A 17961-nucleotide genomic window follows, 5' to 3' on the forward strand; every position below is an offset into this window, starting at 1 on the left:
AACGGATTGAAACTTTGAGAAATGATTTGCATCATATCCCTCCATGCTTTTGTTATTTCCGGTAACTGTGACTTCCGATGGGGTTAATTATGGCATGCTGAGAGGTGGGAGGGTGTAAAACAGGAATGAACAAACAGGAAGACGACAGACAGTTAGGGTTTCAACGTCCTTGTAGTCTTCACACGAGACACACTCAAACCCACACAAGGCTCAGATTAGACTCCTGTACACACACGCTTTTACAGCTGCCCCCACACGCAAATGCTTCACACACCTCACACCTCAACCCTGCACTCGGTGGAGCATCTAAAAGTCGCTGTCAGTTTGTGTTTATGTCTAGTGACGTGACTTCGCTTCGTGTTGCTTTGTGTTTGCCTGCGTTAGGAGATGTGTGGACGTGTTCTGGAGGACATGTATGGAAAAGGTGATGACACTGGGAAGCGCTCCAGTTTATGAAGTGCCATGGTCTGTGTTTGGTTTGGAACCAATAAAATTTGGAAACGCCAAGTATCAGACAGCAAGGAAGGAGAGCAAGTCAAGCGACTAGTTTTGGGAGGAACAGAAAGACTCACCCAAGCCTAGCTCGCTGGATATAAGTTAGCTAGCAGGCTAAACATCACAGCACAGGCCGTGTTCCAGCTAACTGAGGCTGAAATCACACACGCGTAGAGGATAAAGCCTCATATCGGAGAATAGAGTCAATGTTTCAGGCATATTTACCAAACTAGTTCATCCAGGTTTGCTTGCTTTCCCTTTTATTCGAAGTCAGCACGAGTCAACTAGTCAACTAAACTCACAACTACAGTGAGCTTATGGCCCATTGTGGTTCTCCTAAATGCACATGAATGAATGAGCTATTTTGGCCGTGTACCAATTCTCCCCAATTTAGATCGCCAATTACCCAACACAGTGAAGTACTCTCCTCCCCCCCCCCATCATGACTAGTGAGGGCGAGACCAACACACGCCTCCTCCGACACTTGTGCAACCAGCCACAGCTCTTTTTCGAACTGCAGCCGATGCAACATCACCAGGCAATCAACTCACCTGGAGGGAAGCGCCGTATTCCCAGCTCTGACACGCCGGCCAACAGACGCCAGTGATGGCCAGCGCCGCACTAGAGTAATGTGGTGATAGAGCCCCATCTACCCACCCTAAAGAGAGCAAGGTCAATTGTGCTCTCTCTAGGCCCCGGCTGCCGATGACTAGCAGCGAGATCAGGATTCGAACCAGCGTTCCTCTGATCACAGTGACAGCGCCTTAGTCCCCTGGACCACCCGGGGCCCCCATTGTAATTTTTGAAATACCGTCCACATTTAAAATTATTAAATACCACAATATACGGTAATTCCATCATACCACCAATCCTATTATGGACTTTTTCCACCTTTTGGAAAAAGTGGACTGCTGTACATGCTGTACTGTATGTAGCCTTCAGAGCAGGCAGCAAACTGATTGTGCTTTTATGAACCTGTTTACTTTTTAAACACGTTTGTTGGCGTGCCGATTCCTTTGAATTTACAATCACCAGAAGCCCAGAGTGACATGATTTGCATATCATGACTGACAGAGCAAACAATGTTAATCCAAAACAGCAAATTTTCAATAGACGAAATTATGCGACACATTACTCTGTTATGACCGAATCATCACAAAAAGTCTGGATGTTTGGGTTCAGAGGCTTGATTCCAGTCTCCAGCAGCAGCTATTTTACAAATTAGAAGCATTGTTCATCTCTCAATGGAAATGGCATATAAACCAGAATACGTGCAGGACTGGCTTACTGGGTCAGACAGGTTTGAGGATAGTTCTACTGGGGAGGAAATTACTGTAAAGTACTGAGCTAAAAGTATTGGGACAAAAGTATTGGGACACCTGCATTCACATTCAGTTCTTCCAAAATCAAGGGCCTATCCTGCTTTTGTTGGAGAAACTGTCTCTACTGTCCAAGGAAGATGGCTTTGGAGTGTTGCCTTGAGAATTTGAAGATTGCATTCAGTGACGAGAGTGTTAGTGAGGTCAGGATGTTAGATAAAACACCACCCCAACTCATCATCCCCAACTCCCCAACTCATCCCAACAGTGCTGGATGGAGCACCACCATCATTCCAGAGAACACAGTTAGTTCCACTGCTCCACAGCTCAATGCTGGGGGGGCTTCATACCCCTCTAACTCACACTGGACATTAGGCAGCATGGTGCCTGCATGTTTATCTGCTCCAGAAAGTCCTATTCTATTGGCAGTACTTCTCTACAGAGACCTGTCTACTAGACAGGCTGTGTGTGTGTGTGTGTGTGTGTGTGCATTTGCGTAAGGTAAAGTAAACGCGAAGTAGCTCAATGCATTCATTAAAAGGGGTGTCCACAAATATTTGGACATATAGTGATGATGCTACCTAAAATGAGTTTTTGTAGGGTGAAATATCTGTACACTGTAAACCAGCAATGCGCATCTTCTAAGGTAGGAGGTTCTACTAAAGTATCTAATATTTTGTGTTGTCAGCAGCGCTACTTTATAGTGCTGCTCAGAATCAGATGGCTTTCCCTCCATTCAGCCGAGAACTGGAATTGCTGCAGATCATCTATCGGTCCTCTCAGAACTGAAGACGTGTGCAATTCTGACGCACAGAAGAAGCGCACTCCTACACCTTGATCCAGACCTCAAACCATGAATCTAAATGAGACTACATTTTTTCTTTACTCTCTGGCCTTTTTTTTGGAAGGGGTTCCTGCAGATTTACCCCCCTGATGCCTTCAGAAGACCCTATTCATCCCGTAGGCATTAACCATCTAACCAAACTTGGGAGTATTTTGACCGTATCGCATCGGATAGTGCCACACACCGAGTCGGCGCTGCATTCTTAACTAGTCTGCTCATGTTCTGTGGGCCTATTAGCATTACTTAATCTGTCGTTTGTGTTTAATGCTCGATAAATAGGAGCTTATTCAGAAAGGAGATGTTTTGGAAAATGGAGTTTTGCAGAATGATGTATAATCATTAGGAGTGAGGGGAAAACAACTATATTTCAGCCGTCAGAGCAACAAAACATAATTAGAAGTGTCAGCATTTGATAAAGAAATATAATGGTCTGAAATTAAGGGTTATGGAGGAGCTCTGCGCTTTTCTTATGGCTCTGTTCGAGTCTTTCTCTCTCTCTCTCTCTCTCTCTCTCTCAGTCTGATCACATGGTGAGGGCCTGCGCTCGGTCAGACAAGCGCACTACTTCGATAATGCTGGTCCTTTTAGCTCCTCACTAAGGACGTTAGCAGCTCTTTGTAACGCCAAGACCAGCGTAATTAACTAAGAGACTAGTATAATTACAGCAGGGGGAAATTGATTTTTATTGGCTTTCACTGCTGTCTTCATGCTCCATTAGGGGAAGGCCATTAAGGCCTGTTGCTAGCGCAGTCTTCTTTTTTACAACACACACACACACACACACACACACTCACACATACAGATACACACAGAGATTTGGTTCTATACACTGTCATCTGAGGACATACAAAAGTTTGGGCACCCCTATTAAAAGATGATCTGAAGAGGAAATAACTCTTTTCAGCATTTCAACATTTTTAGTTATTTCATTATTCGTCATTTCTTCTGAAATCAAGGGTATTAAAAAAGAGTTAATCCTAAATATACATTTAAAGTCCCGTGGAAAATTCCAACTGCTTGTATGATACTACATAGTTAACATCCAGCTAAATTTGGATGAAAAAAATTTAATAGAAACATGATAAAACAGCTTAAAAAACACTAATAAGGCCTACGCTATATGGACAAAAGTTTTGGGACACCGGCTTATTCACTGTTTCTAACAAAATCTAGAGTAATAAAGAAAGAGTCTACCCGGCTTTTGTTGGAGTAACTGCCTCTACTGTCCTAAAAAGGCTTTCTGCTAGATTTTGGAGCCGTGATATAAGGATATGATTGCATATATATATATATATATATATATATATATATATATATATATATATATATATATATATATATATATATAATAAAAGTTTTTGTCTGGAACAACCAGTCATGTCCACATTTCTACCGTCTAGCTAATGTTTTGAGGTGAGGTTATGAAGTCTGAGGTTGTCCTGCTTCTACAGTATTTTATCCAATGGCAGGTAAAAAAAACGCCTCAGTGCATGTTACTACCACCACCATGCTTAACATTTGGTCCTGCTAAGCTTAGTAATTCTGCTAAGCAAATTACTGAAAGTCCGGTGTTGCCATGACATGCATATCCATTAACACCCCCCCCCCCCTCTCTCTCTCTCTCTCTCTCTCTCTCTCTCTCTCTCTCTCTCTCTCTCCCTTTCTCTCTTTCTTTATATATGAAAGTCAGTGTTTAAAAGATGTTATTCCACATTATTTTGGAGCATTTCTATTGTTCCATTCATCATAAAATTGTGCCAAAGAACCACTGCCTGATTCACATGAGTGTGGCGCAGCATCGCTGATATGTAATGACATGTAGGTAATCATGTATAGAATACAGTATAAACACACACAGTATGATGATAGCTCACTATTTGTCTGTCTGTCTGTCTGTCGGTCCACCTGTTTGTTTCCGGTCCATTCATGCTTTCAGTTTTCTCTCATTGCCTGGATGTTTTTTAGGTGAGGGTTTAGCGTGGCAGATGGTGCCAAGGGACAGATGGCAGACTCGGGGCCATGTCTCAGAGGGTGGGGGGTGTAGGCGGGGGGGGCTCTGGGGGGGTCCTGATTTGCCTCCAACACGACTGAGTCAGAAGGAATGGCGGAGGTGTGCAAGGGATAAGAGAGAGGGGAAGAAAGACGGCAAAGGAGAGGAAGAAGGAAAGGCAGGAAGAAGAGAGAGTGTGGGAGACAGAGAGAGAGAGAGAGAGAGAGAGAGAGAGAGAGAGAGCACTCAGGTGCTGTGTGTGCACGCAGAGGTGGATTTAAGCAACTGCTGTGTAGAAAGGAAGCGATGAGCAGGGCGACGTGGGCATGGTGATGACTCAGATCCTTCTGAGACCTCTGGAGATGTTCCTCGTGAACAGATAATGCTCCAGTGGTGGATCAGTGGGTGGCCTACTCTCCTCTTCAGATCATTTTGCTATTATTGCTGGCTTGTTCGTGTATCCCTGTGTGACTTTGCTTGCTTTATGTGTAACAGCTTCTCAAACAGTCTTAGAGGGAATATAAATGTTTGCACTGGTTAAAAACAGATTTTAACTCATAAAAATCAGTCGAATGTCAGTTTATTAACCAATTAATTGGCCAGGCATCAGTGATCACAGCAAAGTGCAGATTTTTGACTTCATTTAATCTGAAAAACAAAACACTTTATAAACACTTCATGTGTGTTTGTATTAGTGGCTTTTATTTTGACACATTCTGTTTGTTTATTTTAGTGACTTTTGTTCTGAAATGGTCTGTTTATTCATTTGTATTAGTGGCTTTTATTTTGACATGTTCTGTTTGTTCGTTCGTCTTAGTGACTTTTATTCTGACATGGTCGGATTGTTTTAGTGACTTTTATTCTAACGTGGTCTGTTTGTTTGTTTGTTTGTATTAGTGACGTTTATTTTAACGTATTCTATTTGTTCGTTTATACTAGTGATGTATTTCGACGTATTGTGTTTGTTTATTTTAGTGACTTTTATTTTGACATGGTCTGTTTGTTTGTATTAGTGATGTTTATTTTTACGTATTCTGTTTGTTATAGTGACTTTTATTTTGATGTTTTCTGTTTGTTTATTATAGTGACTTTTATTTTGACACATTCTGTTTGTTATAGTGACTTTTATTTTGACACATTCTGTTTGTTTGTTATAGTGACATTTATTTTTTATGTATTCTGTTTGTTTGTTATAGTGACTTTTATTTTGACACATTCTGTTTGTTATAGTGACGTTTATTTTGACACATTCTGTTTGTTTGTTATAGTGACTTTTATTTTGACACAGTCTTTGTTTGTTTGTGAGAAGGTGGGATTAGTTGGTTATTATCTTTTGTTCTGGGGTCAGCCCCGTTCACAGCCCGGTGTGACCGCTGTGGCTTTACTCTACCGCCTCAGTCCACATGCTTCTTTACACTCCCTGACTGTAGGGGGAGCCCAGGAGCAAATAATAGCAATTCTCAATTGCTATTATTTGCAATCTCTCTTTAGAGATAAAGAGCTGTTGGCTAACGGTCAGGAGAATATGAATAACGGCTGCTTTTGGGATTAATAAATAAAATACAGGAATGTAGGATACGGATCCCAAGCCTGGCTTGGCCTGTGTTTGTGCCGGAGGCTTGTAGCTCCCCGGGAGCTGCATGCGCGCTAAACTGGCTGGTCCTGCAGCAGCATGAGCATCACCTTGGCAGTGATGAAATGAAGATGACATGATTGATCAGAGCCTTCGTGCATGTTAAAATGACGACACCCTGCAGTTTCCGTGGCATGATTAGGGTGTGTAGCAGACCCAAGGTTGACGAGGTTAGCATGTACTCCATCATTCCACACGTCTCATGAGAAACATCCTGACAGTTTCATGTCGTTTGACAGCAAAAGTGAGGTGCTGTACGCTGGATAATAAGTACGACAGCATTATAAATAGAACGATGTTGGGACACGTACCAGTGCTGTTCTTAGCTGAGCCCAAAGATGGGCTGAGCAGGAGCCCCTTAACCAGCATTTAGTGTCTCTCCTGCAGCCAAACAGCGTTGTGTTCTAGATGCTTAAGTAAATCAGGCCCGAGGAATCCAGAAATATCCCCTCCACCAGGCGTAGGCTTCAAACCACTGATCCCCGCTCCCCAGGTGGCCTAGATGGAGATGTATTTTGGTCGCCAACCTGTTCAGGGCATGTTCAGGAGAGTGTGCTAATTAGGCTGATTTTAATATTTACAATATTTATAGCTAGACAGATACGCCGCACATCCGAAAGTATCCAGACACTCCTTCTAATGAGTGAATTTAGCTATTTTTAAGGTCCCATGCACACACAGCTTGTGTAATCTCCATAGAAAAGCATTGTTAGTAGAAGGGATTGCTCTGGGGCAGCTGCACCTGAGCCTATGGTCACCACGCCCAATATCAGGCATTGCTTAGACTGTTGAAAATAAAGGCCTTTAAAGGTCCTTTGAGCGATGCTCGTTCTCCATCCAATCCCCGGAGTGATGTTTGTGATCCAGAACTAGGGATGCACCGATCTGGCTTATTTGTAGTTCCGATACTGATACAGATACATAAACTTTGCACATCGGTCGATACCCGATACAGATCCGATACCATTATTAAATTAAATTTTAATTTTTAAAATGCTTAAATTATTAAAATAAACCGTATACCTCGCCATGTGGGAGAGACTTCAGGCATCAGGATTAACTTTACTAACTAAAACTAAATATAACAAATTAACACATAGATCTAAATGTACTTATTGTATTGATTTGTCAGAAAAATAAACAATTGTGCAGGACACAGCGTTCAAATTCAAAATAAATAAGGAGTCAAAGTTATTAAAATCATTTTTTTATCATATTAATTATAATGAGTCAGCCAAAACTAAAAAATAAGTAGCTTCACTTATTCAAACACACAAACAGTAATCAATCTTATTTTTAAATATTTCTTTCACCAACCAATTAAAGTGAAAGGATCGGTTCCATGGATCGGCCTAATTATCCGATACCCGATCCAGCTAATTTTGTTAATATCGGGACCGATAACCGATCCTAATATCGGATCGGTGCATCCCTATCCAAAACCAATCCTCGAACACCAGTACCTGACTTTACCAGTGCTCTTGAATTCAAGGATTTGTAAGGTCATCAAAAGCATTATGGCATTGTGCATATTATAGCAGATTAGGCTCCGCCCATTCACGCTGACAGTATATAGAGTGTTTCAGCTTGGACTGCTTTTTAAATAAATTACAATACAGGGCAACCAATCAAAACATAGGTCATTTACATACATCAGCCTTAAATGTACCATACACAATATGTCCAAATGTTTGTAGACATCTTATTTAGGCCCTGTAGAGAAGTATTGCCAATAGAATAGGACTCTCTGGAACCTGAACCTATTGGCACCATGCTGCCCAATGCCAGGCGTGGACTAAAGGGATATAAAGCCCACCCCCAGCATTGAGCTGCGCAGCAGTGAAAGAACTGTGTTCTCTAGAATAATGGTGGTGCTCCATCCAATACTTGGATGGGGTTGAGGTGAGTTAGTGTTTGGTGTCCGAATACTTTTGTCACATATAGTGTAGAAGTATATTGTTGCCACGCAATGATGCTGAAGTTCACATACACCACCCAGAGCAACTGTAGGCAGGCAGTCACCTCACGCAGCCAGGGCGTAGTAACAGAGGCCTGCATTAGGAATAATGGAAGCTGTACTGGCTCTTGTTTTAGGGAAATAATCCTGCAGCCAAAATGCGACTGAAGCTTGCAGAAGATTGAAGATAGTTGTCTCAGTTCAGCCATGCATGCTGTATGTGTCTTGTTTTAAAATGCAGGTACAGAGAGAGAGAGAAAGGGAGGCAGAGAGAGAGAAAGCACACCGTGTAGTGTGGGCTGGTGTCCAGGGAAACTCATGTTAACTGTCTGAAATCGCAGAGACAGTACCATCTGTCTTTATTTGGCCCTGGATTTCCCAGCGCTGTCGTGTTGAGGATAGCCGGTGCAGCTGCAGCTCAGCAGAAATGGCGTGTGTGCTGAAGGAGGTTAGCTTGCAGGACGTTTAGGTTGGAGGGCTGTGGCCTCCTCAGTCTCTCCCTCTCTCTCTCGCCGCACGCCCGGTGTAAATGAGTCAGCAGGATGGGGGGAGGCTTTCCCTAGGCACAAATTACACTTTAAATGGTTTTCAGTGGAGACTATCTGCTTCTTTCAAGGCTGAGCTTAGTTAACGCCCATAGGGACAGTTAGCCTAAAACGGGTCCAATAAGCCCAGCCTTGTGCATTTAAAGTCCCAGAGAAAACTCAGATTGCTTTCATGATACTGAATAATCCATAGATAGCAATATTTGGATGAAAAATTTGAATAGAAATATGATAAAACTGCTTTAAAAACTCTAATAATGCCTTTGCTAAATGGACAAAAGTATTGGGACACCTGCTTATTCATTGTTTCTCACGAAATCAAGAATAATTAAAAGAGTTGATCCTGCTTTTGTTGGAGTAACCATCGCTACTGTCCAGGGAAGAAGGCTTTTGACTAGATTTTGGAACATTGCTGTTAGGATTTGATTGCATTCAGTGACAAAAGTGTTAAGGAGGTCAGGATGTTGGATAATCACCACCCCACCTCATCCGACGTATTGGATGGAGCACCATGCAATTAAACATGCGCGCACATGCGTCACATGTGTCTCCTTCGCTCTCTAGGAGACACAGCATTTCCTTCGCTCTCTAGAACACCTGATTCAGCTCATAGATAGGATAATGAGCTGGTGAGTTGAATCAGGTGTGCTAGAGTGAGGGGAATCGCTTATCGTGTGGGTCTAAGGGCTCAGGGAATGGAATTTTATAAATTCTATAACCAGCGTCGTATTCACTCCATCATTGCACAGTTTACTGTAGAGCTTGCTCACAGGGGTGGAATTAACAGGGAGCGTTTTACTATGAAGGACGAGGTCATCCGTGAACACCACTGGACTCCTGTTTTGTGAAGGACGAAGGTTCCTTTCATAACAGTGTAGTTTGAACTTTACACGAATCCTAACTCACACTTGTATATTATACACACACTGTGGAGAGTAGGACGCTACGCTATATGTCCAAATGTTTGTGGACTTTAAATTGCACCCATTGCTGACACAGACAAACACACACACAGCTTGTCTAGCCCCTGCAGAGAATATTCAAGAGTATATGTCAAGAGTATTGCCAATAGAATATGAGCAGATCTGGGGCAGAAAACCATGAACCTATTGGCACCATTTCTAATGTCAGGTGTGGGCTAGAGGGGCATAAAGCCCCCCAGTACTGAGCTGTGGAGCAGTGGAAGAACTGTAATCTCTGGAATGATAATGGTGCTCCATCTAATACTTTCAGGACGAGTTTGGGATGAGTTGGGGATGAGGTGGGGTGGTGATCATCCAACATCCTGACTTCACTTATGCTCTTGTCACTAACTGCAATGAAATCCTCTATCAAAAGCAAGATTAGCTCTTTTTTAATACCCTTTGAGAAGAAATGATGGATAAGCAGGTGTCCCAATACTTTTGTCATGTAATTTACAACAGTATTTGTAGTGTACATCCATATTTCTCAGGAAAATAAATAGAATCTTAATAGAATTAACATTTTTGTCTTATCCTACCTTCTGTACGAAGTCATAAATTAGGGCCTGGCCAATATATTTGTTGTCTGATACCGTTTTTTCCATTAGAGCACAACCAGGATTCAAACTAGTGACTAATAACCTTAAACAGTTGTTCCACTGGGAAGCCCAGTATTAGGATTCCACTGGAGATGAAAATAATTAATTTCAGTTTTTCACTTCACCTGCCAGTGGTGCTAATGTTATGGCTGATCGCTGTAAGACCCAAGATCATCACAGCAAATAGATCCTACATGCCAGCGTTCCTAGCCAGTTAAATGTCTCTGATTCTGAATCACAGATCCAAACTGCTGCCCTCGTTTTCACCTCTCGCAGTTTAATCATCTCTTTGAATTGCGTGACATTCATGTTCTGTTCAGGATATTTAGGGATCAGATCTCTTCACTTTGGTCCGCTCTGCGTTGTTTTCTTTCATTACTGGCCCAGTTGTGTTCGTGCCTTTTTGAAAAGCGTCCCAGTGAGAAAAGCCTGTTTGTTCGATGCTCGCCGCATCTGATAGAGCATCTGATCATTCTTCTTCCCCATGAGTCTGCAGGGCTTGGACTGCTCTTGCTGTACTGGTTCAGACGGCTTTGTTCTGCCTTCGTTTAAAGACGCTCGTCTTCGTCTCACCGTTTCGGCTTCCTGGCTTGCTTTGATGAACGGAGGGCTAAAGCGGCAGTGACAGCGAGATCACCCTCATAGTCGTGACAGTCAAGCATGAAAGGACTTGTCTGAGATCAATAGACAGGCTGTAAACAAGCTCTGGAAACATATGCTAAAACATAATGAAAATCTACAGACTTTTTTTGTAAAATCCACTCAGGATCCGCTGCAGGATGATTTAACATATTAATAAGCTGTAAAAAAAACAACAACAACAAAAAATGCACCAACATTTTAGCCAATGCAGATATTTGGCAGTTTTGGTTTTTGGCTTGAAGGTGAAATGAGGCCAGAAACATTGTCAGAAAGGTTAAATATGCCTGTAACTAAGTCTCTAATACTAAAGCTGATGCTTTATACAGGTCACAATGAAAAATACTAGATATTATATCATTAGAGGCGCTGTTTCCTTGACTCTCTGTTGGTCAGGGCAGCCTTCAGTGTTTCCAGCTACATGTATGTTGCAGTGGCGGGCCACGCCTGCAAGATTACTACAGCCGCTGCATCAGAATTTTATGAAATGTCATGAAATCGCAGCTACAAAATTGTGCCAAAGGCTTTTCATTTCAGGTGTCGGATACGGGAAGTGAAAAGAGAGGAAGAGGAGTGAAAAGAGAACGGTAACGTTACGTTAGAGAGGTTTTAAAAAAAACCTGCTCGAGATGTAACGTAAAGATGGTCGCATGCTGTAATGAAGGCATGTAGTCGCTTCATCACTCTGAACACTTTTCAGTTCCTCAGCCCGCCACAACGGCAGTTGACAGTACTCCAATAAATTTAAGCCATATCGAGACCTCAGAAAGCCTCAGTAGATCACATGTGACTTGTGTCTAAGGTCAGGTTTCCTTAGCTAACGTTACTATTCTTGCCCTGTCCAGCTCGCATCTTTCAGTCAGTGGGTGAAAGATGCCATAAGTATGGCAGTATGGATCTGAATGAATAGTTTGTTTTGCTGTCTAGTTTCACTGCATTACATCTGTTATGTCATAATTTTTGTGCTTTTTCATATTCATGGTGGTGGTGGTTGGGATGTGGGGGGGTGGGCGTCTTGGGTATGCTGCTGCCGCTGCTGAAAAAAAACCTAATCAGTCAATACTTTTATGGCAGCAGACCAACAGAAAAAATGTTGGCCATGTGGAACGACATGTGGTCACTGTTTCTTTGACTGTGGCAAATCGGCTGACAGTTTTTAGTTTTACATTTACATTTAAGGTATTTAACACTCTTATCCAGAGCGACTTACAATAGTGCTTTGCTATTTACCCAAGCAAAACCTCAGCTAGTTTGAATAGACTAATAATTCAAAGATATCTCGAAGTTTAGACTCTACTAAACACAAGTCAGTAAGGTCACAACTCTACTATTCGCCCAAGTATTCTCGAAAGAGGTGGGTCTTCAGTCTGCATTTGAAGACAGCGACTCGGCCGTTCGGACACCCAGGAGAAGCTCGTTCCACCACTTCGGTACAGGACAGAAAAAGTCTGGACGCTTGTCTTCTGTAGATCTTAAGGGATGGCGGGTCGAGCCGAGCCGTACTTGAAGCTCAAAGGGCTCTTGGTGCTGATCGGCTTTTGACCATTGCCATCAAGTACGGAGGGGCGTATCCAAAGAAAAAGAGGACCTGCATCTGTGGTTAAAGGTGCTAAATTTCAAACATCCATCCAAACGCCCACACGTCTGCTTGGCACGTTTTGTGGGAGGGGAAACTGGGTGAGGGGGACGCTTCAGGGGCTTGTGATGCTCCTCAGGGTCTTGTGTTGTGTTCATAACACTGTTATTCAAGCAAAAGACATCCTCTAACTGAGCATGGTATACTGCTCACTGTATGTGTATGTGTTTATTACCACTGTGGTTATAATCTAGATCAGCAGATCTGCTGGAGCTCCGGACGTTCTACACAAAGTAAACAAAGATGGCACCCCTCCCCTGTTGTTTAATGGAAAATTAGATGAATCTGGCAAGAGTCAATCATTCAAAATCAGTGTGAGTTTACTCTATGAAGAAATCCTGGATGGATGCATGTCCTGGAAAAGGAGGAGGGATGGTGCTAAACTCTACTTGGTCAAGGTCATTGGAACCCATCGTTATAACAGGAGAGCTGTGAACAAATCTTAAGCTTAAAAACACATTATTGATCATCATTAATAGATTTTTTAAATAGTTTTAATAGATAATAGTTTTTTTTGTCAACCCAAAAAACCCAATTGAGTCCCATTGTTTCTATATAGAACTTTAATGACCCATAGAACCATTTGGATGCTTGGGGCTTTGAGTGGTCAAGTGGACTAAGACGAGGAGTCTCTCAGGGAGTCTCTCATCACTCCATCCTAGTGTGATGTGGGTCAGCACAGACTGCTGTCTGCTGGCTGATGTTTCTGAGCTGAGGAGCCGCGCTTTCCTTTGAGCACGCTGGCTAGCTAGCAATGCTGCATTTATGGCAAGTTCAAAAAAAAAGGCAGTGACTGGCTTCACATGTCTCCGATGAGACACTTGCTCCTATCACTAGCAGTGTTGGGGGCATTGGTAGTGACTGGGGGAATTCACATGAACAGGGATTGGGTAATTGGCCGTATTGGGTAGAAAAAAGGACTCTTCACATTGGTGTGTTACAAAACCTTCTGTATGTTTGACAAATGTCCTGTATGGAACTGTTTAATAAGGCTCTATAGAGAACCATGAAGGGTCAAAGGACCTGTTTTAGTACCATATAGAACCCTTTTTGCTTACAGGTAATAAGATCTGATTAACATTTATGGCAAGACGGCCCCGGGTGGTCCAGCGGACTAAGGTGCGGTCACTATGATCAGAGGATTGCTGGTTCCTATAGGCCATCGGGAGCCGGGGCCTAGAGAGAGCACAATTGGCCTTGCTCTCTTTAGGGTGGGTAGATGGCGCTCTCCCCCCCACATTACTCTAGTGCGGCACTGGCCGGCGCCGGCATCTGCTAGCTGGTGCATCAGAGCCAGGTATACGGCGCTTCCCTCCAGGTGTGTTGGTTGCCTGGTGAAGTCGCACTGGCCACGAAACCCTCGGTAAAAAAGCAGAAATAAATTTTAAAAAATAAACATTTATGGCCAGACTCTCTAATTAGCCCTGTTCTCCACAGATAGGAGAATGCAGTGTTAGGAGTCTTGTGCTAACTCTACTGGTGTAGTGTGGTCGTCTTCCCAAATCCCATGGAAACAGCAGTGGTGTTATCCACTACCCTACACCATCCATTTCACCACTACACCATTATTTTAAGAGTATAACATTTTAGTAGAAGGCAAGAGAATGAGGGAAAAAAAAGAGGTCCAGGCCAGGTCTACCCACATGTTTAGAGGCGCAGTGCATCTGTGCTTTACAAGTCTTTTAAAAGGGAACCAGAACACATCTTGAAGGTCCATGGACAGGCTCTAGCAACCCTGCAGTTTTATTCCGTCCAGCGTTTCTCCTGCATTCGTTCTGACCCCGCCACCCTCTGAACCACGTCTGAACTAGAGCAGAAGAGCCCGGAGCGGAGGCTTTCTGGAGCCGAGTACAGTCCTGCTGAAAGGAGAGAGCCAGGAGCAAGAGTGTATGAGTGTGTCTACGCGTGGGCCGGCCGATTTGATGTGGCTGTCTCAGAGAATAACGATGGTGTTTAGGGACAGGCTGGAATTGAGGTTAGGACTGAGCGGTGAATTGCAGTAAGGGGGGGGGTCGGTCGGTGGCAAACAAAATGCGCCCACTCAGACCGATTCATGAGTAGAATTGGGTTTGAAGAAAAGGGAGATGTTTACTGGGCAAAATGATGAAAGAAAGAAAGGCATGTGTGTGGGTTAGACGTGTTCAGCTGCCATGGCTTCTTCATTTGATGCCTCTGTTGGGGCTCATTTTAGCGCACGGTGCAAGAGCTGGTGCTCCACACGCCATCCTGGTCACACCACACACACAGATGGCTCACCGTGTCATTCAGTCAATGTCGAGAACAAGGAGTAGGCCCACATGACCTGACTCTCTCTGTGTGTGTGTGTTTGTGTCTGCAGCGAGGATAGTGAAAAGCAGGCAGTGGTGTGAGATGACCCCGTGCTCAGAGGGAGAGATCTGTGGGCTGCTGTTCAACCACTCCGGCTGGACCTGCACCAAGGGAGGAGGTCGGATAAAAACCGTCACGGTAAGACCCTCACTGATTTAAGACATTTCACCCTCACATCAAACACAACTAATGCGCGCCATATGGACAAGAGTATTGGGACACTTGCTCATTCATTGTTGCTTCTGAAATCAGGGGTATTAAAAAGAGCTGCTTTTATTGGAGTAACTGTTTTATTGTCCAGGGAAGAGGGCTTTCTACCAGATTTCAAAGCATTACTGTGAGGATTTGATTGCATTTAGCAACAAGACAGTTTATTGGATGGAGGTCAATCATTCCACAGGACACCGTTCTGCTGCACTGCTCCACAGCTCAATGCTGGGGGGCTTTATACCCCTTTAGCCCACACCTGACATTAGGCATGGACCAATAGTTTTCTGTTTATCTGATCCTGAAAGTCCTATTGGCAGTGCTTCTCTACAGGGACTAGACAAGCTGTGTTTGTGTGCATCTGCATATCTGTGTCAGCAATTGGTCCAACTTAAAGTAGCTGAATGCGTTCATTCGAAGCGGTGTCCACAAACATGTGGACAAATTGTGTATGTGTATTTCTGTTTTTATTACACTCATGAAAAAGACTGAACCATTAATCAGAAATTAATAATCATAATTGTGAACCGTACAATTAGCAAATCATTGCAATTATGCACTCAGCTCTATTGAGCAGCGGTACTTCACGCCATTGTTGTAAGATCTAGCTGCAAAAACAGCTTCAAAAAGCCAAGAGCACTCTAAAAAGCCAGACGTATCAGAGGCATTCCTGGAGTGTGAACATGCCGAAGCAGAAATCATTGTGGGCCGTATCCGCAGGTGCAGCGTGAACACAAACACTCAGAGACAGTGGTTATCTTTAGGCCCCGGAGAGTGTTTATTCACTATCAGACGTGCAGTGAAGGTGAAGGAAGGCGTGGGCGATTCGGTGTTTGCGGTGCTCGAGGTAGAAGAGCAGTCATTTTCAGGCAGCTGGTGGGGATAACTGGAGGGGGGGGACAGGTGTGCAGGTGCACAGTGATTAGGGGAGTCGTCTCACTGCGCTCTCGTCCGGGGAATCTGTGGGAAAATAGAGAAGAGGAGAGTTTGTTGTTGAGAGAGAGAGAGATGGGGAGAGGTTTGATTTGGGAGTCTCTCAGGGGCTCTCTGAGTCCCTCCAGTCCAACAAACTGGCTTTTATGCTCTGTGTTTGCTGTGGCTGGGACTGAAACCGGTGGAGTCTGGAACCAGCTGTCAGGAGTGCTGCGTCGCTGCTTTTCCCTCCACTCTCTTTACTGTTAACCTCTTGGACTCTTGGCTTATTGCTTATTGTTTACTACCATCTAAACTACCATGGTATGTTCAGCAACTGCTGCGAAACCCAGGTATATCATCGCTGTCACTCCTCACTGTATCACCTCCAAAAATAGCAACTTTACAGGAAAAGGAAAATCCTCGAACTTTCAATAAAAGTCGGTGTTAAAGATAAGATGTGGAAAAACAACCTCACACTTAAATCCAGGCAAAATTCATTTTAATCTGCTAGTGTTTGGTCAGAGACCTTTTTCAAGGCATAAGTAAGCAACAAATGAATACAACAGCTACATAGCTTTAATACAATGTGGGAATTGTAGTCCTTGATTTAATACATTACAGGTTAAAGACACTGTGTCCACAGAGACCTGTAAAAAACATAAAGCACTTCCACCAAAAAATAACAAGTGAATTCAATGTAAACATCAGGTATTAGCCATCATACAACATACACCATTTCTAATGTATTGTTGTGTATTCATATAAGAACAATCCTCATTGAGACCCAAAGTTCTTTCTAGCATAACTGTCTGTCAGTATCACCCCCTCCGTGGGGAATAATCTGCTCAATGCCCTGGAAATTGAAAGTCAATGTGAAAAGATTTTTATTCCAGGTCGTTTTGGTGTATTTCTACTGGTCCATTCATCTTAAAATCCTGTCATTATGTAGTGCCGGATTCACACGGTCAAAAAGTGAGAAATGACAAAAATTGAGGTTAAGGTTTTTGTGTGACAGTGACAATGTGTACATTATGTTTACTCAGTTAACATAGCTGAGACATGGGCTGCCAGTAAATCCTGGCCGTGAGCGAGCGAGCCTTCTACACTCCGGGGAAGATCTCGTGAAACCGTAAGGTACCCAATGATACAATTCTTGGCACTGAATGGCGGTGTTGAGGCTTCTTAAATATCCTCCAATCCCAGGTCAAACACGTGAACCAAAGGAACATGAATCATGAACCGCTATCAAACACATGAACTTAAACAAGACGGAAGTCCTTATTTGGGTCTGTGGACGGCGGCTCGGAATCGCCCCGTGTTGGGGGGGGGGTGGGGGGGGGGGGGGGGGGGGGGGCGATACCAAGGGGCTGACACCTCCTTGATGAATAAACCATGGTTAGATGGCAGCCTGCATGGAGATAAGCAAGTCATTACCATACTCATAATCTTCTTCTATAATTTTATACAAGAAGATGGAAGACCTTCTGGTTTCATAGTTCATCACTGTGAAGCTATAAAACTAAAAGTGGGGTACAGTTAGTATTGTAGTACCAAACTCAAGATTGTACCATTTCTGCCTATATGCAGTAATTTCCTATAGCCAAAAATGTAGAGGATTGTACAGATCTTCAGGCTTTTACAGTGTCTTTTTACTTCTAAGATGGGGTAAGTTACTTTCCTTGCTTTAACAGTGCGTTTTACACCTTACACAGGATAAGTTACTCTACATAGCATGACTATGAAAAGCCTAAATCACATTCACAGTTTAGGTTTTTTTAAATATTTGCTACTACCTAAAAAGCTGTGCTATAATTGGAGTAAGCCACCCAGAAGTAGCGCAGTTCTAACTTTTGTAATGTAATGAGATTAAAGTACATTTCTATTTCTATTGG

The 17961-nt window shown here is 43.2% G+C and overlaps 1 protein-coding gene across 1 annotated transcript in view; it reads left to right on the plus strand.

The window, feature by feature from the left end:
• Nucleotides 1-17961, plus strand: part of tafa5l (TAFA chemokine like family member 5, like) — a 91030-nt gene that overhangs the window by 42187 nt on the left and 30882 nt on the right. The window contains exon 4 of the mRNA XM_072680819.1: nucleotides 14958-15085. Within this exon, the coding sequence (XP_072536920.1) occupies nucleotides 14958-15085 (128 nt within the window). The remainder of the gene's footprint in view (nucleotides 1-14957; nucleotides 15086-17961) is intronic.

This window comes from Salminus brasiliensis, chromosome 6 (assembly GCF_030463535.1).
Source record: "Salminus brasiliensis chromosome 6, fSalBra1.hap2, whole genome shotgun sequence".
NCBI lineage: Eukaryota > Metazoa > Chordata > Actinopteri > Characiformes > Bryconidae > Salminus > Salminus brasiliensis.